The 24,514-nt window shown below is 42.2% G+C and overlaps 2 protein-coding genes across 4 annotated transcripts in view; one reads left to right on the top strand and one right to left on the bottom strand.

The window, feature by feature from the left end:
- The window catches only part of ABCG5 (ATP binding cassette subfamily G member 5), a 41,244-nt gene that overhangs the window by 10,797 nt on the left and 5,933 nt on the right, over positions 1-24,514 (top strand). Inside the window, exons 5-13 of one of the 2 annotated variants that reach the window (XR_007130000.1) lie at positions 1,660-1,792; positions 5,259-5,398; positions 5,963-6,092; positions 6,549-6,762; positions 6,845-7,050; positions 7,857-7,995; positions 11,365-11,550; positions 15,594-15,706; positions 16,833-17,814. Coding sequence is in view for 1 of the 2 variants with exons in the window: in XM_047744975.1 (XP_047600931.1) it covers positions 1,660-1,792; positions 5,259-5,398; positions 5,963-6,092; positions 6,549-6,762; positions 6,845-7,050; positions 7,857-7,995; positions 11,365-11,550; positions 15,594-15,706; positions 16,833-17,026 (1,455 nt within the window). In the remaining variant the exon portion in view is untranslated. Of the gene's footprint in view, positions 1-1,659; positions 1,793-5,258; positions 5,399-5,962; positions 6,093-6,548; positions 6,763-6,844; positions 7,051-7,856; positions 7,996-11,364; positions 11,551-15,593; positions 15,707-16,832; positions 18,136-24,514 lie in introns of those variants that run through there. The other variant, XM_047744975.1, reaches the window with a different exon arrangement.
- DYNC2LI1 (dynein cytoplasmic 2 light intermediate chain 1) overlaps positions 21,235-24,514 on the bottom strand; it is a 42,916-nt gene continuing 39,636 nt past the window's right edge. For both annotated transcript variants that reach the window (XM_047744976.1, XM_047744977.1), the window contains one exon: positions 21,235-21,522. In XM_047744976.1, the coding sequence (XP_047600932.1) occupies positions 21,460-21,522 (63 nt within the window). In that variant the 3' untranslated portion in view covers positions 21,235-21,459. The remainder of the gene's footprint in view (positions 21,523-24,514) is intronic.

Below are 24,514 nucleotides of genomic sequence, written 5' to 3'. Positions count from 1 at the left end.
GGAACTTTGTCCCACAAATCATCCCCTCTTTTACTACAGCCTATTGTTGTTATTTTTTAATGCAGTGTTTTGTTTCTTTTTTCATTTTAAAGTAACACAATCTCATTAGAGGTATATGGGAATCAAACTCATTACCATATATATAAGTATTTTCAGTCTGTTTCTAGCTGCTTTCCCCAGGGCCCTATGCAGATAGGGGTAATCTGCAAGGCAGGGCCAGAAGTAGAGATTTTTGAAAGGGTCTCTGGAGATGGGCTAAGTGAGGAAGGAAAGGAGGGGAAGGGAAAGTCCAACTTCTTGATTAGAAAGTCAGTCAAGAACTTTTCTAGTTGTTATTGTGGGGGAGTTGAGGAGGACTAAGGAGATGGTTTCAGGGTGTGGCAGAGTCCAAGATAAATAGAGTGAGGAGAACTGGGGGACAGCATATTAAGTGTGGATGCAGGTTATAAACTGGCTCTCCTGGGAAGTTTTTAAAGAGAGTCAAATAAATATTGGCATTATTTATTTTATTTTTATTTTTATTTTTATTTTTTTTTTTGTCAGAGAGAGTGAGCACAGGCAGACAGAGTGGCAGGCAGAGGCAGAGGGAGAAACAGGCTTCCTGCTGAGCAAGGAGCCCGATGTGGGACTCGATCCCAGGATGCTGGGATCATGACCTAAGCTGAAGGCAGCCGCTTAACCAACTGAGCCACTCAGGCGTCCCTGGCATTATTTTTAATTACTTTTGGTAGCTTGATTATATTTGATGCAAAATCACACTGAGATTGGACCACACAGGACTCCAGGACTTATTTGGGTTACATAAGGTAGCCAAGGTTCGTTCAAACCAAATCAGGACTTTTTTTTTTTTTTAACACATATAAAACACAATAAAATTTCAGGGGCGCCTGGGTGGCTCAGTAGGTTAAAGCCTCTGCCTTCGGCTCAGGTCATGATCCCGGGGTCCTGGGATGGAGCCCCACATCAGGCTCTCTACTCAGCGGGGAGCCTGCTTCCCCTTCTCTCTCTCTGCCTGCCTCTGCCTACTTGTGATCTCTGTCAAATCTTAAAAAAAAAAAAACCACAATAAAATTTCAAAAACCAAACATTAAAAAAAACTGTATTGTACCTATGCCTTTAGGGGATTTTTCTGTATGCTGGACTTAATGCAGCATCTGAAAATATGAGTACAGTGACCTCTCCTTGTTTCCTGGTGAATTTCCCTGAAACAAATATAGTTTTTGCTGCTCTAGAGACTTTTTTTTTTAAAGATTTTATTTATTTATTTGACAGACAGAGATCACAAGTAGGCAGAGAGAGAGGGGGAAGCAGGCTCCCTGCCCAGCAGACAGCCCGATGTGGGGCTCGATCCCAGGACCCTGAGATCATGACCTGAGCTGAAGGCAGAGGCTTTAACCCACTGAGCCACCCAGGTGCCCCTCTAGAGACTTTTGAAAAACAGTTATATTAATTTATTTTAACCTGACACATGTACTATATTATGACTTAGACCAAATTGGATTTTATCATAATAGGCATGTTTTCCCTAAGGTGTGGTGAGTCTGAAAGTGGCCCAAGCACTCAAGGGAAGAATGTTGCCTCTCCCATGCCATCAGAACTCCATGAATTGGAGCAGTAGCCCAGCAATGACCAGCCTTCCTGGACTTGTGTCTCCTGCAGGTGGACGCAGTTATGGTGGAGCTGAGTCTGAGCCATGTGGCAGATCGACTGATTGGCAGCTGCAACCTTGGGGGGATTTCCAATGGCGAGCGGCGCCGGGTCTCCATCGCAGCCCAGCTCCTCCAGGATCCCAGTAAGTGGGATCCAGAACTGCTACTAGCTGCTGCCTGGGCATCTTCCATGGGTCTGCAGACATTTTCAGTCCTTTTTTTACAGTCTCCATTTGGAAAGGGGTTTGTGTGGAACTGACATCACTGAGGTTCTTTAGACTGGGGATCCAGTTTCTTTGGAAACACTACATAGTTCTTTTTAATTTTTTTCAGTCTTCCAAAACTCATTGTTTATGCACCACACCCAGTGCTCCATGCAATGTGTGCCCTCCGTAATACTTACCACCAGGCTCACCTCTCCACCCTCCTTTCCAAAACCCTCAGTTTGTTTCTCGGAGTTCACAGTGTCTCATGGTTTGTCTCCCCCTCGACTTCCCTCAACTCACTTCTCCTCTCCATCTCCCGATGTCTTCCATGTTATTCCTTATGCTCTACAAGTAAGTGAAACCATATGATAATTGACTCTCTCTGCTTGACTTATTTCACTCAGCATAACCTTTTCTAGTCCCGTCCATGCTACATAAAAAAGCTGGGTATTCATCCTTTCTGATGGAGGCATAATACTCCATAGTGTATATGGACCATATCTTCTTTATCCATTCGTCCGTTGAAGGGCATCTTGGTTCTTTCCACAGTTTGGCAACTGTGGCCATTGCTGCTATGAACATTGGGGTATGGGTGGCCCTTCTTTTCACTACATCTGTATCTTTGGGGTAAATACCCAGCAGTGCAATTGCAGGGTCATAGGGTAGCTCTATTTTTAGTTTCTTAGGGGATCTCCACACTGTTTTCCAAAGTGGCTGCACCAACTTGCATTCCCACCAACAGTGTAAGAGGGTTCCCCTTTCTCCACATCCTCTCCAACACTTGCTATTTACTGTCTTGTTAATTTTGGCCATTCTAAACTGGTGTAAGGTGGTATCTCAATTTGAATCTCCATGATGGCTAATGATTTGACTTAGATTTGAATCTCCCTGATGGCTAATGATGATGAGCATTTTTTCATGTGTCTGTTAGCCATTTGTATGTCTTCATTGGAGAAGTGTCTGTTCATATCTTCTGCCCATTTTAAAAAAGATTTTATTTACTTATTTGACAGAGATCACAAGTAGGCAGAGAACCAGGCAGAGAGAGGGGGAAGCAGGCTCCCTGCCCAGCAGAGAGCCCAATGTGGGGCTCGATCCCAGGACCATGGGATCATGACCCGAGCTGAAGACAGAGGCCCAACCCACTGAGCCACCCAGGCCCCCCTCTTCTGCCCATTTTTTGACATGATTATCTGTTTTGTGTGTGTTGAGTTTGAGGAGTTCTTTATAGATCTTGGATATCAGCCCTTTGTCTGTAGTGTCATTTGTGAATATCTTCTCCTTTACTACAAAGCTGTGATCACCAAGACAGCATGGTACTGGCACAAAAACAGACACATAGACCAGTGGAACAGAATAGAGAGCCCAGATACGGACCCTCAACTCTGCAGCCAAATAATCTTTGACAAAGCAGGAAAAAATATACAGTGGAAAGAAGACAGTCTCTTCAATAAATGGTGCTGGGAAAATTGGACAGCTATGTGTTGAAGAATGAAACTCGACCATTCTCTTACACCATACACAAAGATAAACTTGAAATGGATAAAAGACCTCAATGTGAGGCAGGAATCTATCAAAATCCTAGAGGAGAACATAGGCAGTAACCTCTTTGACATCAGCCACAGCAGCCTCTTTCAAGACATGTCTCCAAAGGCAAAGGAAACAAAAGCGAAAATGAACTTTTGGGACTTCATCAAGATCAAAAACTTCTGCACAGCAAAGGAAACAGTCAACAAAACAAAGAGGCAATCCACAGAATGGAAATACTACATAGTTCTTGATGTTATTCTATCCAAGTACAAAACAGCTCTTGGACTTAGAAGCACTGCATCTGTGTTTTAATGTTCAGTTAGGGTCTTCCATGAGCACAGGACTCTGGTCCGTCCATTGTTACTAGAGTAGCAGCACTGGGGGTGGGGGCGGTGGCTATAGAAAGTCAGTGAGTTTTGGTGTGCCTAAAAGAACATATGAAATGGCAGGAATTAAAGCAGGACTTTGAATGATACACAAAAAAGTGTGTATTTTGGAGGGAGGAGCTATCAAGATGGGATAGCCAGTCACCTGCCTTTCCTGCTGGGTTTGGTCATTCTCCTCATTATTGGGGAACTCTCAGCTCTTATAAGCACTTGGAAGAGGAGATGCTGCAGCTGGATATTCCACAGGGGCCCACTAAGACTGCCTGCTCTTCAGATGGTGGTTGGTCACTAGAAGGCAAAGAAGAGAGACGTTCTTTTTTTTTTTTTTCTTTAAAGATTTATTTATTAGACAGATCACAAGTAGGCAGAGAGGCAGCCAGAGAGAGAAAGGAGGAAGCAGGCTCCCTGCTGAGCAGAGAGCCTGATGCAGGGCTCGATCCCAGGACCCTGGGATCATGACCTGAGCCGAAGGCAGAGGCTTTAACCCACTGAACCACCCAGGCGCCCCAAGAGAGACGTTCTTAAGAGCCCTTCTCACTTTCTGGGTAGATAGCCACAGTTAAACCTTCTAAAGAATTTAATGCCTATCCCAGGTCAGACTTTGTTTTATCAGGCAGTTTTTTGCTGTGCAAAGACCCTGTCAATGTTCGAAAGTGCTTCACATGAAGTGAGGTTATGTCTTTTTTTTTTTTTTTTTTAAGATTTTCTTCATTTATTAGAGACGCAGCGAGAGAGGGAACACAAGCAGGGGGAGTGGGAGAGGGAGAAGCAGGCTTCCTGCCAAGCAGGCAGCCGGATGTGGGACTCGATCCCAGGACCCTGGGACCATGACCCAAGCTGAAGGCAGAGGCTTAATCACTGAGTCACCCAGGTGCCTTGAGGTTGTCTTTTTTTTTTTTTTTTTTTAAGATTTTATTTATTTGAGAGAGAGGCAGTGAGAGAGAGCATGAGCAAGGAGAAGGTCAGAGAGAGAAGCAGACTCCCCATGGAGCTGGGAGCCCGATGTGGGACTCGATCCCGGGACTCCCAGGATTATGCCCCGAGCCGAAGGCAGTCGTCCAACCAACTGAGCCACCCAGGCGTCCCTTGAGGTTGTCTTTTTAACCAGCCTCCTCTTAGCTAGCCTTTTGAAAACAACTTGGTGCCCACTCGTCAGCCCTTGTTCTTTGTCATGGTCCTCTGGACAGAGCCCAAACAATCCATAGTACATTTGAGAGGCCTGATCTTGTTGCTACCCTGAACCCTTTAATGATTAAGGCCAAGATGTGCTCTGGAGCTGAGATGTGGGTCCTCTGAAGTAAAGTTCCTTCATTTGGACTTGGGCTGAAAGCCATTTACATGTAGGTACTTCTCACGGTGCACTGTGTGGATAGGTTAAGATGGGATGGGGTAAGATGGCTCAGTAAGGAACTATTCAAAATTCTGAGTTTAAAGTCCAGAGCCCAGTCTTGTCAGTGACTCAGAAACCTGACCTTCCTTGCCTGCAGAGTTCATGCTGTTTGATGAGCCTACCACAGGCCTGGACTGCATGACAGCAAATCAAATCGTTGTCCTCCTGGCAGAGCTGGCTCACAGGGACCGCATTGTGATTGTCACCATCCATCAGCCACGCTCTGAGCTCTTCCAGGTGAGGGTGACTCGTGTTCCTGCTTAACTCGTCAAGGGTGGGTAGAAGTATGTGTTGAGCTGGGGATCGTGAGGTAGAGATTAGTACTCATCAACCAGGGCCCTTGGGGCCAATAGCTCCTGATATGGGAAGGGCACCTACCATGTACCAAATACTTTCTCTGCACTGGTTCACTTGGTCCACAAAACAATCCTATGATGTGGTTATCAGTACTGCCACTTTACAGAAAAGAGGGAGACTTAAAAATGATGCAAAATTGAATCAGGGGTCTGAGGTCAAACAAACATCTGGTCCAAGGTCACTCACTCAGGAGCATGGCTGGCCCTCAAACCTAGGACCACTGGCCAGGTCCAGGAGTTCATCTGGGCCCAGGCCAGATGCAATACGACATACACTGGCAACGCGGATTAAAAAAAAATAGGAACATGCTTTGTGTCTCTCCATTGGGCACAGTAAGAATCCTAATGCATGGCTGAGAGCAATAGGGACTGACTGCTTGGAAATTTATTCTCCAGAAGGATATGGTGACCTGATATACACTAATGCCATCGATTTTCCCATCAGCTCTTTGATAAAATCGCCATTCTGAGCTACGGAGAGCTGGTTTTCTGTGGGACACCAGCAGAAATGCTTGATTTCTTCAGTGGTTGCAGTTACCCTTGTCCTGAACATTCAAACCCTTTTGACTTTTATAGTAAGTTTTTTTCTCCACATTTCCCATGATGAATGATCATTCAATTTTGTCATCTCAGATTTCTGCCTAGATGTCAACAGCACTAGTGGATTTTATTCTTGCTTTTGTTTTGGTAATTTCACTCTTTAAGGAGTTAATTTGGCTGGATCAGATAACTTGCCTTAGATGACCTATCAGAATGAGGTGGGGGACCTCTCTTAAATTGCTGCATGTCCGCTTTGTCAGAAAAGAATTAGCTCAGCTTCTAAATTCTCCCAGACAGCCCCAGTTGAATCCTCAAGGCCTAGCTGATAGGTTTAAAATACTCTGATTTTACAGGTGGGCATGATCACCAGGGATGGGATGAGGTACTAGCTAGTACTCCTGAATCAATGATAAAACATACATTATCAGCCATTGTGCATATATATGCATTTAAAAACACATGGGTCATTTCTTTTGGGAAAAAAAAATTAGTGGACCTGACATCAGTGGATACTCAAAGCAAAGAACGGGAAATAGAAACCTACAAGAGAGTTCAAATGATTGAATCTGCCTACAAAGAATCAGCAATTTATCGCAAAACCTTGGAAAATATTGAAAGAACAAAACACCTGAAAACATTACCAGTGGTTCCTTTCAAAACCAAAGATTCTCCTGGAGCTCTCTCTAAACTGGATGTTCTCTTGAGGTAAGAACTTCACCCCGTTTTAGGTGGTTAGACATTCACCAATAAGAGAAAGAGAATTAAAGCGAGGTTGTTTGGCTTTCAGGAGAGTGACAAGGAACTTAATGAGAAATAAGCTGGCGGTGATGATGCGTCTTGTTCAGAATCTGATCATGGGTTTGTTCCTCATCTTCTACCTTCTGCGGGTGCCGAGCGATGTGCTGAAGGGTGCTGTCCAGGACCGCGTGGGACTCCTGTACCACTTTGTGGGTGCCACCCCATACACAGGCATGCTGAACGCTATCAATCTGTGTGAGTGCCCATGCCCAGGAGGTGCACCCCTGGGGCTGGGGAGGGCACTTCCCCTCTTCCTGATGCTCTCTCCTCTCTAGCTAGCATCTTGCAAGACTCCACTATTATAAGGGTATTTCCTGAGCTAAACTTGGCTCTCTCCAGATTCTCTCCCTGGGGAAGGATTAAGTACGGAGTTACTAACATCTTAGTGTGAATTTGTTCACCAAGTAGATCTTGCTGAGGGTCTAAGGATCCAGAGAAACAAGAAGTTAGAAGCTGCTGATGGGGCAGGGTTTGGGAAGGGTTTTTTAAAAGATCATTCCTGGTATTCCTATCTTTGCCATTAGGATGTACAGGCCCTGGAGGCCCAGACACCTGTCAACTTGGCATTATTCTATTCTTTTTGGAACTGATTTTAGCACAGCTAGCACTTAATTTTCAAACTCAGTGAGAATCCAGCAGTAGTGCCTAATTGCCTGATGTTCTGTGCCAAGACCCTGCACAAAAAGAGGACAAACTACCTCACGTCATTCATGACCCATTTGCACATATATTCTTGAATTTGTGACAACCCTCCATTGACTTTAGAGAGAAAGAAAGAAACGTTGACAGCGTATGCAACCATACTGTAATTCAAGTAGAGTAGAGTTCTGTGGTGGGAAGTACTTAAAGTTCTATCGACAGCAGTTCCCACTTTCCATGACTAGGAAGTCCCAGCTGGTCCCCACCACCCAGCCCTGACAACTCAAGTTCAGTTTGGGCTAGCCCTCTTTTCCTTAGCTGTGTCGTGACTGGCTATTCTGAAACCTGCCTTCTGTTTCCAGTTCCTGTGCTGCGAGCTGTCAGTGACCAGGAGAGCCAAGACGGCTTGTACCAGAAGTGGCAGATGCTGCTGGCCTATGTGCTGCATGCGCTCCCCTTCAGTGTCCTTGCCACCATGATATTCAGCAGTGTATGCTACTGGTAAGGGGGTGTTCAGAGGTGTTCAGTCCTCCTGGCAAGTTCCACATGGCCACTGGGACTGATGAAGGGGGAGCTCCAGGGTGAAGAACTCCCTCTTCTTGGCCCTGGAGGTCTGTCTTTGGCCATCAGTGACCAGTACAGTGTCCTTTTCGAGTCAAATAAAGGAACCCAGCTGGGGTCCCACGGGACCTGAGAGCAGAACCACAGGACTACATGGTGCCAGGGACTGGCATGTCCCACATCCTCTGCAGGGCCTGGGCAGAGAAAACTGCCCTGAAGTCTTTGGGATCCAGGTGTAGGGGCAACAACTAGCTGCTGAATCTTGATGAAGCATGGCTCCTGTCAGTTGGAGCCACAACTCTGCCTGAGGTTCCACCAACCCACCTGCGACATCACAGTTGAGCTGGCATGAATGGGCTTGAGCGACAGGAGAGGGGCTATGGGAAGAGGCACTGGGACACCATGAACTATCCCTGATGCTCTTAGGTTGTGAGTGATGGCTTATAGACAATGCTGCTGTTTGTTTCTTAGAGCTTTTCAAAAATATAAGTCCAAAAATGGGTAGTTATTTGCAGGATTTGTCATCCTAGGGAGAAGTATCTTCCCTAATTCCCATGGCTTTCCCTTAAGATGGGGGTAGTACCTGGTATTCTGTGCCTCTAGTAGAGTAATGGTACCTAGCTTGTTGTCCCAAGAGAACTTCAGGCAGTTCTTGAGATATTGTCTTTCTTAGAGCCATGGGATTCATAAGCAGGTGCTCCTAACATAGCCAGTGTATAGACCCATGATATGTGAGATGAAAAATTACTATGAACTAAGTGATACATAACTTAAAGACAAACCAGCACCTAATAAGTTAGAGCTTCCAGATGAAGAGTGGGAGGGTCTTGGTGCAGGTGATTAGAAATTGGCATCATTCTGGCGAGTGCTAACTTGCTCTAAGTTAGCAGGAGGCTGGGCTCCTCACTGAGGACGATGGCAAGGACCACAGGGCCGTGCTGCTGGCCCTGATGAAGCCTCCTTGTTCTTTGACACTTGGGAGCATGTTGAATTTCTAATCTATGATGTAAAGCACAGACCTGTCTAGTTCAGGCTGAATGATCCATGGATTTAAAAATACAGCAAAAAAAAAAAAAAAAAAAAATACAGCAGATTTTTAAAAATCCAGTTATTTTTGAGTAAATCAAGGTTGCCGAAAATTGAAGACCTTGCTAATTTAGACTCTTGCCACTCAGTGTGGCCCATGGACCAGCATCAGCCGTACTTTGGAGCTTGTCTAACGTGCAGAATCTCCGGTCCAGCTACTGAATTGGGTTCTGTGTTTAAAAGGATGCCCCAGGTGGTTCCTACGCACTTTAGAATTTGTGAAGCACGAAAAACTGTGCATGAGAAAGACAGTACTTTAAGATTTGAGAAAACAGGGGACCCGGGGTGGCTCAGTGGTTAAAGTCTGCCTTCAGCTCAGGTCATAATCTCAGGGTCCTGGGATGGAGCCCCACAACAGGCTCTCTGCTCAGCGGGGAGCCTGCTTCCCTCTCTCTCTCTCTCTCTCTCTCTGCCTGCCTCTTTGCCTACTTGTGATCTGTGAAATAATAAATAAAATCTTAAAAAAAATATTTGAGGAAACGGCAGTTTTAAACTAGGTTCAGTGTAAGCATACAGGTCATGACTATTTTTGATAAAAAATCAGGCATAAAAAGTCAATCATTTCCAGTAGCAGCACAGCTGTTACTGTAGCAAATACTTCAATTAAATGACAGAAATAATTGTTGAATGCCTACTAAGTGCTAGGCACCATATTATGTGCAACAGAACACTCCACAAAGAGGAGTGAACAGATGGTGCTACAATGAGAAAAAAACTAGGGGTCTGGGGGTCAGGTGAGGGAGAGTGGATCTGATTAGTACAGCAATATGCCTTGTTCAGCACACCTTCAGGGAGAGAATTTAAGTTAAAGAACAGGGCTTCCAAGGTGTGGGCACTGCTAAGGCAAAGAATAGCAGGGGTTGGGGGCAGTAAGGACCTGAGGCAGCTTGGGATTTGGGGAAATAGGAGACAGGAGGGACACAATGATCAGAGAGAGCACTTTCAGAATCTGAAATCTTGGGAAAATGGAATAATTCTGAGTAAAATTTAAGTCCAAGATTTGGTGAGTGATGAAGCTTAGGTGGATGGAGCCACTGGAACAGATCAGGATACCTAATTAGGAAGTGCTGATGTTGATGGCTAATTAGGAAGGTTAAAAAGACCTTGGGATAATGACGGTGGACAGGAATGCAAAGACTGACCCTGTTCCAGATACTATAAGATCATCAAAGGTGAGAGAATGTCATAAAAGCCACAAAGGATTGCACTGAGAAAGAGAATAGTACAAGCAAATTTCATGATTTGTATGAGAGGAAAGATAGATGGCCTTGGAGAGTGGTCAGGAGGCATGCATATGAGACATGCCAACTCCTTTTCCTTACTCTACAGATGGAAGAAAGAGCAGCCATAACTAATGGTTGTTGAGGACATACTATTATCCAGGAAGTGTATTTAGTGAAAGGAATTTAAGAGTTAAGGGGCATGGATGTAGGAAAGTCTGTTTACAAGAAAATGAAGATCAAATCAATGGAAGGGGCTGGTAGAATAAAAGACGAGAATGGAATGGAACAGACCTGGGAGGGCTAATTCACCAGAGGATGGCGGCAGTGAAGGGTTTTCACACTGGCAGCAACCCCACATAACCAGGATGGAAGAGCAGAGAAGTAGGCTGAGTGAGCCCTTAACACTGGGAGAGTAGGCTAGCTAGGACAGGAGCAGTGCCATCATAGGCAGAATGTGGTTATTTTGGAGAAGCCTGGGGAGTTTAACCACTCTACTAATTGCTCCAGTTGTGATCACTGTTCAAGCTTTAATATATATTTTTTAAGATTTTATTTATTTATTTGATAGAGCCAGAGAGCACGAGCCGGGTCGGGGTGAGGGGGAATGGCAGAGGGAGAGGGAGAAGCAGGCTCCCCACAAGCAGGGAGTCTGATGCGGGACTCGATCCCAGGATGCCAGGACCGTGACCGAAGCTGAAGGCAACTTTTAACCAACTAAGCTACCCAGGTGCAACACGTGTTAATATTTTCCTCTGAGAACTGAAGAAGCTGTGAAAGGGAAAAGGTGGTACATGAAGCTAGAGCCAACAGAAACAACTGGTGCTACTAAATGGTCTCCAAGCTTGGCTCTGTTCTGAAAAGGCCCCTCAGAGGGGAGTGTGGCTTACCCCACAAACTCTTCCCACCCACTAACCACCATGGACTTATTCATGAAAGGCACGTGTGGTGTTTTTCTTAAATAATCCTTGGAGAGGAAACTAAAGACCTTATGTTTTTCCAGGACTCTGGGCTTATATCCCGAGGTTGCCAGATTTGGATATTTCTCTGCTGCTCTCTTGGCCCCCCACTTAATTGGTGAATTTCTAACTCTTGTGCTACTTGGTATGGTCCAAAACCCAAATGTGGTCAACAGCATAGTGGCTCTGCTCTGCATTGCTGGGATACTTGTGGGCTCTGGATTAGTAAGGTAAGATACAACAATTCAGAGGATTTTCATTAATGATTTGTGGTTAATGATCACTCGATAACAAATTAAGAGGAGAGCTATGTGTCACAGGCTAAAGGTATCATGTTATGGTCTGGGGAGTTTATAATGCTTGCTTATCATTATTTAGACCTTGATCTATTTACCATTTGTTCAGTAAAATGTCTTCACACTGAGAATCAGGAAATGACAATTTAGGCGTGTTATTCATATGATTCACATGTCGTAACAGGAGGAAGAAAACCAATCCATTCTCTGGAAAAACTCACAGCCTCTTACTATAAGCAAAATAGCATGCATTCATTTCCGCCCTGGCACTGTCTCTGTTCTGGTTTTCAATTCCCCTGTTTCTCTTAGGAAGTAAGAACAGTCAGATAAGAGCTTGCATGATAAAAGATCAAGAAAGTATCAGGACTAGAAGGACACAAATGTTAACAAATGTTAATAGTAATTATCTCTGGGTAATTTAATTTTTTCTTCATATTTTCCTTTGTTTTGTGAATTTCTATAAAAAAGCACTTTATAAGCAAGATAAATATATATATACACACACACATATATTTTTAAAAAGCAGTGGGTTAAGCCTCTGCCTTCAGCTCAGGTCATGATCCCAGGGTCCTGGGATCGAGCCCCACATCGGGCTCCCTGCTCAGTGGGGAGCCTGCTTCTTCCTCTCCCTCTATGGTTCTGCCTGCTTGTGCTCTCTTGCTCTGTCAAATAAATAAATAAAATCTTTAAAAAAAAAAAAAGCAGCAGAAACGGTGGAAAATTTTAGAAGGGTGACAGTGGTGCCAGGTGGGTGATGTGAGTGGTGGTTCCATGAGGAAATGTGAAGGTGGCTGGTTCTTTAATTTAAAAAAGCTCCAGAGCATCTACAGATAAAATTATATTTATATATTTAAATATTTAATTATTTCCCTTTCAGAACAATCCATGTTTGGGTAAGAAAACTCAGGTTGGACTTGACTTTGCTCCAGTCAAGCCACTGTGAAGACTCCCAGGCTGCACGTGGCTCCCTGGACAGAGGGCTGACCCAGGAGTCAGAGACTTCCTCTGCCTTGTATCTGCCACATGACCGCGGGCAAGTCCCTTTTCTCTCTAAATTAGTTTCCTCATTTATAAAATGGCGCTCGTGATCTGGTCCCTTCTGCCACAAGGGAAACATGAGAAGCAAATGAGATAATCAGAAGCACTTCATAAGCTGTAGTGAGTTATAGAAAGGTGAAATTTCACAAAGCAAAGTGAGCTGGTTTTGATTAGTCCAGGAGGACCATGTTTATGACGCCAGTATTGCACTGTATTTGTGTTGCTTAAATGATTGTTAGCCTCTATAAAAAATGCACAAATCAAATCAAGCCAGCAAGGTACAGATCAAACGTTGGGCAGGATCACCTCTTGAATATTTTTCTTTTTTTTTTTTCCTACTAAATATTTTATTTATTTGACAGAGAGAGAGAGAGAGAGAGATCACAAGTAGGCAGAGAGGCAGGCAGAGAGAGGGAAGCAGGCTCCCCGCCAAGCAGAGAGCCTGATGCAGGGCTCAATCCCAGGACCCTGAGATCATGACCTGAGCCAAAGGCAGAGGCTTAACCCACTGAGCCACCCAGGTGCCCCACCTCTTGAATATTGCAATCATTACTAGTTCCAGTCTGGCACTATTTTGTGTATTTGGTTTGTAGAAAAGGGGAATTTGTTGTTCTGAAAAGACAGGCAGTGGCCAGCATTACCAAAGTCTCCTGGGTTTTTTGCAAAACCTCAACATCTGGGCTTCACCTGGATTCTACTCCCGTCACTGAATTGAAGCTCTGCTCTTCAGGGGCCAGCCCCATTGACCTCCTCATCATAAAGTTCACATTCTTCCCTCAAGTCATTGCCTTTCCTGACTGCATGCCTGCAACATTTGCATTTTTGGTTGCCTCCTCCTCTAAACACAAGCAGAAATAGCTTTGTTCGTTCAACATACAAAATAATGCAAGTTCTTTGGGGGAAAAACTGTACACAATACGGTAGTGTATAAAGAAGAAAGTTAAAGTTACTGAAGTCTCACAAACTTAAATTTTGTTGTGTATCTTGCTAGACTCTTCTATAATCTTTAATGAAAATGAGATTGTACTATTGTGAAAGGAGTTAAATATGCATTTAATGATATAATGTGGACAGTCCCATGTCAATAAATTTAGATCTTCAGTTCCTTCCTCTTTGAAATACTCCAAGGATTCCCGTGATTTAGCCCGATTGTCGTCCTGCATCTTTCACGAACCTGTTTGTGTCCCTTTGCCGCCCGCACGAAACCTGCCTGTTCCCTTGGATAGATTGGCTCTCTCTGAAAGCCTGCCACTTCTGTTGCAGCCTTCCTTTCCAAGGATGGCAGACTCGAGGCCAGCAGCTATGCCTCATTCATCATTATAGTTCTTCTTAGTGGCTGGCCCAAGGCTTTCAACCAAATAGGTTTGCAGAAAATATCTACTGAATTGAGTGAATGAATGACTACACTCTTCCCCCGGATGGCCCTCGCACTGGAATAGTCCCCAGCTTCTGTTGGGTTTTTTCATTGCTCTCTGGCCACAAATGCATGTGAAGCCTTTACCTGTAGTATTCCACCCTGTGGGGTGCACTGCAAGATGAAGGTGTGTGGTTCCTGCTTAAGGGGGTAACTTTCTGGCCAGCTGGGCAGCCAGACTTTCACGGGCATCATCCTGTTGCAGTCCTTTGTCATCTAATTCTTGAACTACTGCCGTCACTGCTCCCTTTTGCTTTCCTGCTTTTCTTTATCTGCCCTTCTTATGGTCCCTCTACTTGCTGGTGCTGCATTGATTTTCTTAAAACACTGATTTTATGGTCTTTCAATATCAACCCACTGCAAGGATACAAAACAGCAGGTTCCTGGCTGGCATTCCAAACTCAGCTTCAGATCCTCTGTTCCAGCCCTTCTGGCCTATTCATTCCCATATGCAGTCCTTTGACATGCCTGTGCTCATACCGTCCTTCCTTCCTAGAATGTCCTTCCCCTTCCTTCCTTCCTACCCAGGTTCCTACCTGTCCTTTCCAGTTAGCAGCCTCTCAATTGGGCTGATTGAATTTTGTGCCTTAGAATATTGCCAATAACTGAAAGTCGGGGGGTTTGGGGGGTCACCTGGGAATAGGTAAAAACCATAAATATTAAGTACAACAATGTCATGGACATGTGCTGGATTATTATACTTGGTACAAATTGTTTACCACTATGTATTTTTATAGTCTTAAGGATATATATTCTATGTCTCCAATTACACTGTGAGTTCTCTAGGGGTAGGACACTTCTTTTGACTTCCTCAAACACTTAGAACTAGTGCCTCACAAATAGAATTTAATACATATTTGTTGATTGATAGAAGTTACACAGTGGACAGAGGAGGCCATAAATTCAGCAAAAAGACTGAAGAGGGAACAGAGTTCATTTTTACAATGGACATCTGCTTGCTCTCTCCATCCTCTCCCCTTGTATCCCAGTTAATTCTCACTTCACACACTAGATCCATCAAATCTCTGTTTAATCACAAATACCCTCTAAAGTGATGAGTTAGGTGTGTGTTTTATATCAATGATGCTTATCAAAAAACATTAGATACCAATCCATCATCGGGGGAGTGTTAAATTAAGATTTCTACTATAATGGACCACTGAGCTATAATTAAAAGTGAGAGAGTGCTATGCTTACTGACTTCGAAGGCTTCCTGACGCATATGTTTGGTTGAAAAAAAGCAGGTTAGAAAAGAGCATGAAGAGTGTGATTCCACTCATGTAAAATTTTATAAGTATAATACATGTTACACATATCACCAAAATATTAACCACAGTTATTTCTGGGCAGTGGTTTATCTTTGTACTTCTCAGAATTGTTTTTCACAGTGAGCACAATTTTTATAATGAGAGATAAAAACTACCTTCAAAATGGGAAACATAAAATGAGGGTTGCCTTTCTTTTCATCTAATAGGACTGTTATCAGAGCCTACTGAATTTCAGCTTGCTCTCTTTTTTTCTTCAGAAACACAGAAGAAATGTCCATTCCTTTTAAAATCTTCAGTTATTTTACATTCCAAAAATATTGCTCTGAGATTCTTATAGTCAATGAGTTCTATGGACAGAATTTCACTTGTGGTAAGTACTCTATTTTGGAATATTATTTTTTTTACATAGTACTCTGAGGAAGTGATTCCTTGGGGGAAATGTATTTTTAAAATACAAGTTATATTTTATAATAGATTTAAAACATTGTTTTGAAATAAAAGTCTAACAGTTCTTCTGATTTTTAGAGTGAAAGTCAAGTTAGTCACCTGTCAAAGGCCATCAGCTTAAGGCCACTCTGATTTTCTTAGAAAACTGTAGACTTGGGGTGCCTGGCTGGTTCAGTTGGAAGAGCATGTGACTCTTGATCTTGGGGTTGAATTTGAGCTCCATGTTGGGGGTAGAAATTACTTAAATAAAATCTTTTAAGAAAAAATGACAGGCCTAATGTACACTGAGGTATACTCTGGGTGGAATCAGTTTTTTTTTTTTTTTTAACATTTTATTTATTTGAGAGAGAGTCTGTATGCATGTGAGTGGCAGAAGGAGAGAACCTAGAGCAGACTTTGCACTGAGCACAGAGCCCTACACGGTGCTCATTCCCATGATTGTGAGATCAAGACCTGAGCTGAAACCAAGAGTCGGATGCTTAACTGACTGAGCCACCACCCAGGCACCCCTAGAATCCGTTTTTATACCGACTGAACAGAACAGGTTGAAGCGGTTGCAGTGGCTTCTTGTTCCCTAAAAATGTATGTAGTGTATAGCTGAGTAAAGCCATTTTTGGCAAAAGTCTGTTCCCCAATCCCATTAGAGGCAGTGGGAGCATAACAAGGTCCTTCTGGCCATGAAAATCCCAGGCCACTCCCTGAAGGCAACTAAAGAACTGGCATAATTTAGTAATTGTCTTAAACATTTTTAGGTGGTAACAGCAGTAACCTTAGGATATTCAGTACTAGATGAGCATAAGTGATCATGATCTTTATCAGTACTATGATAATGAGTTTATACCCCAAATGGAAACAAATCCATTTCTATCTTCAAATGAAGCCAGGGCCCAGAGCACTCACTATTGCTTCATCTAAAAATGAATTCCAGGGTCTCTTAAATGTCCTATATTGTCTATGATGAAGTGTACTAATTGGGCAGTTGGTAAGTACTTGTTGATGAAAGTACCTGGGAAGCATCACATCTGACACTTTTCATTTTTTCTCTGCAGGCAGCTCAAATGGTTCTGTGACAACTAATCCCATGTGTGTCTTCACTCAAGGAATTACATTTATTGAGAGAATCTGCCCGGGTGCAACATCCAGATTCACAACAAACTTTCTGACTCTGTATGCCTTTATCCCAGTTCTTGTCATCCTCGGAATAGTTGTTTTTAAAATAAGGGATCATCTCATTAGCAGATAGTAAAGAACATGGCTTTGAAAACGACCTTAAGCCCCAGACGTGCAGGACTACTATGAATGTCTGAAAAAAGAAAGCCACTTGTTTCTGGATAGTACATCTTAAGTCTTGTAACTTCATCTGTGACTCAGAGATCATGCAGGCTTTGAATGATATTCTGACTTGCAGGGATACATGCTATTTGGAAATTGTGAGTGAGCTGGTCCAAAAATGTAAATAGTAATAATTCATAAAGTTATGGGAGACTAGTGTGACTGTTTTCTTTGTTTTAGACACAAAATAATCTTGCTGTTTTAGACAGCAAAATAAGTCAGTTAAAAAATTATGCTTACAGGGCACATGACTGGCTCTGTCAGTGGAGCATGTGACTCTTGATCTCAGGGTTGTGAGTTCGAACCCCATACTGGGTGTAGAAACTACTTAAAGATAAATTTTTAAAATTATGCTTACAAACAAAATTATGCTTACATTTGATAAAAGCCTTGGTAAGAAGACATTTGAGTGGTTACTGACTATAAGTAACAAAAAAGAGTTGTGGGTTTGAGTGAAGCAAAGCATCCTGCAAAATTGGGCAGTTGGTGGGAATGCTTTCATTATCCCTGAAAAGCCCATATTTATGTGTGCACGTCCACATGAGGGTCTTAGTTACCCAGTCACACTGAAAGGATGTTGGACAGATGCTGGATGAAGATGACCCCTGATACAGAGCACCTGGTGATTTTTGGGGAGATAAAGTGAAAGCCTGTGGGAATGGGCTGAGCTGAGATCACAGCATACGAGACAGACCTCAGGTAATGTCTTTAAAGATTAGTTTGCTATTTTTCCACTTTTCACTTAGTTCACTTATAAAATCAAGAGTGAATGTTACTAGCTAAAGTGTATGCACTGAGAAGTGACATCTTTAAGGCTAGATAGGAGGCGTTATTTAAGTCCATACAGAAAAGCTGTTCAACTGACACGGTATTTACACTAAGAAGAACCAAGTTACACACACAAAATTCGGTTCTTGAATCATAAAGAGAAAGAATGCTGATAAATGGATATACCTGTATTACATATTTTTAGGGATGAAATGATGTATATAGATGATTAAAAATGGGCTCTATACTAAATGACTGATTATCTTTCTGATTGATCTTCAGGTAATTCACGTACAAGTCTGAAAAGACCCTGTCTCAATGTTACCATGGTAACGCTGAGGGAGAACATCTTAGTACATGAAGTTGTTCAGTTGCTGTGACCTAACTTGTAAAGAATGATAAATTATAGCATGTGAAATGTCTCATATTATAGCAGAAAAAATCATTTCATTAAGGAAACCACGGTAAAATTCTATTTCTTAAAACTGTATTTAAGGATCTGCAGGCATTGGCAAGTTACCAGAATAGTATTGTCAATTTTTATAAAAGGTCTCTGACACTGATGATTATGGTGTAATAGTTACATAATGCCTTACAGCTTATATATGTCACATCAGTTATAGACAATTCTGCAGATGATAATCTCTTAAAGTAGTTCAAAGAGAGTCCCACAGGAACCTCTTTTGAAATTGCTGATTTCAACTTACTAAAGATAGGGGTGTGTACTGTAAGTGGAAACATTTCTACTATTCATATGCAGATGAATTTCATTCTAGCTCAGAAACATTTGGAAAATTGACATAGCATGTGACTTCAAGCTATTAAATGTTAACTGATACCATCTTAGAAAAACACAATGACTTTAAACATGTGACAGTCTGTGTCTCAAGTAAAAATGGACAGTGATGTGTAAGACAATCAAATTATATAATAGAAATTTCTATTACTGTTGTGGAATAGGCTGTTTCTTCCCAAGTCAGTAGATGTTTCTGAGATTATTGTTCACTATTAACTTAAAGGGAGCTCTTTCTCCACAGCACTTGGGCAGGGTGCCTGTCTGCACCGAAGACTGAGGATCTTTGGAAACATGCTGAAACTCCTGTTGTTAAGAGTGCTGGAATCACATGGACTGCAATAGTTTATGAAGTCTTTTTTTTTTTTTTTTTTTTAAGATTTTATTTAGGTGACAGAGGGAGAGAGAGATCACAGGTAGGCAAAGAGGCAGGCGGTGGGGTGGGGAAGCAGGGTCCCTGCCAAGCAGGGAGCCCGATGTGGGCTCGATCCTAGGACCCTGAGATCATGACCTGAGCCAAAGGCAGAGGCCTGACCCACTGAGCACCCAGGCATCCTTAAGTCTTTTTTTTTAATGTTCCACATTTTAAAAAAAAGATTTTATTAATTTGATAGAGCACAAGCAGGGGGAGCAGCAGGCAGAGGAGAGGGAGAAGCAGGCTTCCTGCTGAGCAGAGGGTCTGATGTGGGCCTGGATCCCAGGACACTAGGATCATGACCTGAGCTGAAGGCAGATGCTTAACTGACTGAGCTACCCAGGTGCCCCAAGTTGTTTATGAAGTCTTATTGCAGTGATCAGGTAGTTTGTTCTCCACTCAGATACCACTCAACAGTTTTGGTGTTCTGGGTTTACTAAATATGCTTATTTGAAGCTGGGTGTATAGTGTATTAGAATGAACATATTTTGTAATGGAAACGGAAGAACACAGAGTAAATGACTTTCTTGGTCAATGACAATAATTATGCTTATTCCAGATTGAATTTGGCCAGAAGGTACACAAACTCATAAGATCAAGAAGGCTTCTTAATTAAAAGCTATTTCCCCTTGGAAATGATCTTTCATTATTACCAACTCATGAAGTTTGGGCCTGCTTATTGATAGATTATATCCTTAAATTTACCTGTTCTTCAAAAAGTTATCCTGGGCACCTGGGTGGCTCAGTCGCTAAGCATCTGCCTTTGGCTCAGGTCTTGATCTCAGGGTCCTGGGATCAAGACCTGCATCGAGGCCCTGCTCAGCGGGGAGTCTGCTTCTCCTTCTACTCCTCCCCCCTCCCACCCTCACATTCTCTCCCAGATAAATAAAATCTTTTTTTTTTTTTTTTTTTAAGATTTTTCTTTCTTTATTTGACAGAGATCACAAGTAGGCAGAGACCCAGGCGGGGCAGAGGGGGAGCAGGCTCCCTGCTGAGCAGAGAGCCTGATTTGGGGTTCGACCCCAGGGCCCTGGGATCATGACCTGAGCCAAAGGCAGAGGCTTTAACCCACTGAGCCACCCAGGCACCCCTAAATAAATAAAATCTTTAAAAAAATGTTATGCTCAAATTAAGTATGTCACAATCATCAGAGGTGCTAATTAAAAATGCAGATTACTGTACCCCATTCTAGACCCACTGATTCAGGATCTCTGGGTGTGGGGACTCAAGAATGTCCATTTTATTTTATTTTTTAAAAGATTTTATTTATTTATTTGAGAATGCAGCAAGGGAAGGAACACAAGCAGGGGGAGTGGGAGAGGGAAAACCTGGCTTCTTGCAGAGCAGGGAGCTTGATGTGGGGCTCAAGCCCAGGACCCTGGGATCATGACCTGAGCTGAAGGCAGACACTTAATGAGTGAGCCACCCACATGCCCCAGGAAAGTGCATCTTATGAGACTGATGCACTGCCTGCCATGGAAGGAGGCACCTAGGAATGTGCATTTTTAAAAAAGATTTTATTTATTTGACAGAGATCACAAGTAGGCAGAGAGGCAGGCAGAGAGAGAGGGAAGCAGGGTCCCTGCTGAGCATAGAGCCCGATGTGGGGCTCAATCCCGGTACCCTGAGACCAGGACCTGAGCTGAAGGCAGAGGCTTAACCCACTGAGCCACCCAGGCGCCCCTAGAGAGCTATTTTAAAAGTGAATGCTTTTAATTGAATATTCATTTAATCCTCTTGGTTTTGGTTTTTTTTTTTTTTAAGATTTTATTTATTTGACAGAGATCACAAGTAGGCAGAGAGGCAGAGAGGGGGAAGTAGGCTCCCCGCCGAGCAGAGAGACCAATGCAGGGCTCGATCCCAGGACCCTGAGATCATGACCTAAGCTGAAGGCAGAGGCTTTAACCCACTGAGCCACCCAGGCACCCCAGGAATGTGCATTTTAAATAGGTTCTTGTTGTGTCTGTGTTTTAGAGTCAAATAATGGTACCTGGGCAAGTGACCCACCCAAGAGCTCCTTCGAGAAGGAATCTAATATAAATGCTTAAACTCCACTGGTAACTGTTACTAAAGGCTCTTGCTTTCATAGTCCTGAAATGATATAAGCAGAAACTTAAAAATGCTGAACTGAATACTAAACATATTAGAGAAAGAAGATTCTTTTTATTTTAAAAAATACTGCATGTAATTACACTCTTTCCCCTTGTAAAAGACTTAAAAGTATCCAGAGTGTTGCACTAATACAAGAAAAGCCACTTTTCCTTTAACAAATTACATGGCTTCCTTCACTTATTACCATTATAGCTAATTAATAAACTTACTTTTTTTTTTGGAAAGAAGAAATAAATACACTGTAGTTGAATGAGGTTCAAGAATCAAGCTCAATTTGTTTCCAAGACTTGGAAGAACTTCTTTTGTATTGTTCCAGTTCCTAAAACAAAAATACATGTTACTTAAGAAAAAACTTTACAAAATTAAACTAGGCACCTTAAAATGGTCTAAGCATTTTTTGGGTATGACAGTACATCCTTTATGTTATTATCATCCTCAAAATTTCTAGACAATTATTCTGTAAATTTTTAAAATTGATTTATTTTCTAGAAATATAGAGTCTTCAGAGTTTCTGTGTAGCCGAAGTAACACTTAGGCACTTTTTAAAGATGAAATTATATACTACATATATGTACAGATTCTTTCTATTCTTAAATGCATTTGTCATACTTTTTTTTTTTAAAGATTTTACTTATTTATTTATTTGACAGAGAGAGATCACAAGTAGATGGAGAGGCAGGCAGAGAGAGAGAGAGGGAAGCAGGCTCCCTGCTGAGCAGAGAGCCCGATGCAGGCCTCGATCCCAGGACCCTGAGATCATGACCTGAGCGGAAGGCAGCGGCTTAACCCACTGAGCCACCCAGGCGCCCTGTCATACTTTTTTTAAAAGTGATATTTTTGTTTCCTCTTCAGCTCTTGCCAAAACTAGGTTGAAGTTGTCAAATTATCAATATTTAAAATGTATATATTCTTTTGACCCAGTGGTTATGCCTTTCAAAATGTGCCACATAGAATAATAGAGAAGAGTGCAAGGATATAAATAGGATATTCACTGTCTATACTGGGGCAGGATGAGAAACACCTTTGCTATCTCCTAGTAAGGACGTTATTAAAGACATCAATGCCCAGGGGCAGCCAGCAAAAACAGCAGTCTTCTGTGCCACATGAGAGAAGCAAATAGGTGGAGAGAGGACGGGATACCTTCACTTTCTACTTCATATACTTGTATATCTTTCGAGGTTTTTTGTTTGTTTGTTTTTTTTGTTTGTTTTTGTAATGAGCATATGTTACTTTTACAATTCATAAGATAAATTCTAGTATGGGAGGAAACCCTGCATGAAATGACTCATATGTAAAGGGATTATCACAGGGGATTGCCTCCTGGCTTCTTACATGTTGTTCAGTGTCACAGTAACTGTACAAAGTATATTATTTCAGATAAGCAGAAAGTGGTTACTCTGCAAGATGAGACCATCACTGTTCTCTGGCTAACATAATTGAAGTTCATAGTTGTTATGAAGAGAAAATTGCATTCTCATTTTCAGAAAAATTGTGGATTGTCTCTTTTATACCTGTACTCAAGTTACTTAAGTTTAAATGTTAAAAGTTTTAAAACCGAAGACAGACTTTGGAAGAGTTTTTGTATAACTCCAAAGTAGTCTTTGCAGCTTGGTTTATTTTTTTTAAGTGACATTCAGTTCACCTGTCATCTCCCACATAGGGTTTCAAAGACTGTTAACTCCTAAAGAATAAACAGTAATCATTTATCTTGCTTTTAATTGGAAGCACTGTATTATTTTTATCAATGATAAGGGTGAGGACATTGCTTTGAGATTCTTTGCTAAAAATATCTGTCTCCCTTCTGCAGAGAGCAAACCGAGAGAAGAACAGGGCTGGTCACACAGGTCCTATCACAAAGAATGACTGGTGTGATAAAGAACTCACCATGACCACTAGACCTTCAAATACGCCTGTCATGGAAAGTCAAAATAATATGATTTAATTCTCTAAAGGAAGAGTAGGTAAGAGGATTTTCTTTATACTGCAATTCTTCATGGTTGTTTTAGAGAGCTATTTTATTTTTTAAAGATTTTATTTATTTATTTGACAGAGATCACAAGTAGGCAGAGAGAGTGGGAGGAAGCAGGCTCCCTGCTGAGCAGAGAGCCCGATGTGGGGCTCGATTCTAGGACCCCGAGACCACGACCTGAGCTGAAGGCAGAGGCTTCCCAGGCGCCCCTAGAGAGCTATTTTAAAAGTGAATGCAAACTAAGGTTTCTACCTTACCTTAAGAATTTCTAAAGTTTTCAACCATAAGTGGACCACAGTCTTAAAATGCTTGAAACAGCATCTTCAATAAAGGACAGTAAGAACATTTTTCCCTGAAACATGTAAATCAGTGTGTTTTAGGAGTTTAAATTATAGGCTTAGGGATTATAGACAAGTTGATTTTTTTTTTTCAGACAAGTTTTTTTTTTTTTTAATATTTTATTTATTTATTTGACAGAGATCACAAGTAGGCAGAGAGGCAGGCAGAGAGAGAGAGAGGGGAGGAAGCAGGCTCCCTGCCAAGCAGAGAGCCTGATGCGGGGCTCGATCCCAGGACCCTGAGACCATGACCTGAGCTGAAAGCAGAGGCTTTAACCCACTGAGCCACCCAGGCGCCCCCAAGTTGATTTTTTAAAACGGATTCAAAATAGATGTGTGTGGCTGGCCAAGAAGACCCTAAAATATTGTTCAACCAAACTTTTTTTTTTTGCTTTCTTTGGTAATAAAAATATAGAAAAGAGGTAGAAGTGTTCACCAAATGCTTTCTATACATATGTCCCCTTAAAATCAGGAATGCTTTAAAACTAGAGGACTTCTTAAATTATGGAAGCAACCTAAGTGTCCATCGATAGATGAAGGGAAAAAGAAGATGTGTACATACACAATGGAATATTAGCCATAATAACAAGATCTTGCTATTTGCAACAACATGGATGGATCTACAAGGTATTATGCTAAGTGAAATAAGTCAGAGACAATTACCATATGATTTCACTCATATGTGGGATTTAAGAAACAAATGAGCAAAGGAAAAAGAAACAAAAACCAGACTCAACTTTAGAGAACAAACTGATAGTCATCAGAGCAGAGATGGATGGGAGCAGGTGATGGGGATTGAGTACACTTATGATGAGCACTAAGTAATGTATAGAATTGGTAAATTGCTATTTTGTACACCTGAAACTAATAGAACACTATTAACTACACTGGATTTTTTAAAAAATATTTTATTTATTTATTTGACAGAGATCCCAAGTAGGCAGAGAGAGAGGAGGAAGCAGGCTCCCCACTGAGCAGAGAGCCCGATGCGGGGCTCCATCCCA

The sequence above is a fragment of the Lutra lutra genome, chromosome 9 (assembly GCF_902655055.1).
Source record: "Lutra lutra chromosome 9, mLutLut1.2, whole genome shotgun sequence".
In the NCBI taxonomy this organism is placed as follows: Eukaryota; Metazoa; Chordata; class Mammalia; order Carnivora; family Mustelidae; genus Lutra; species Lutra lutra.
Note: the sequence above shows the minus strand (reverse complement) of the source record. Positions and strands in the feature narration are given on the sequence as shown.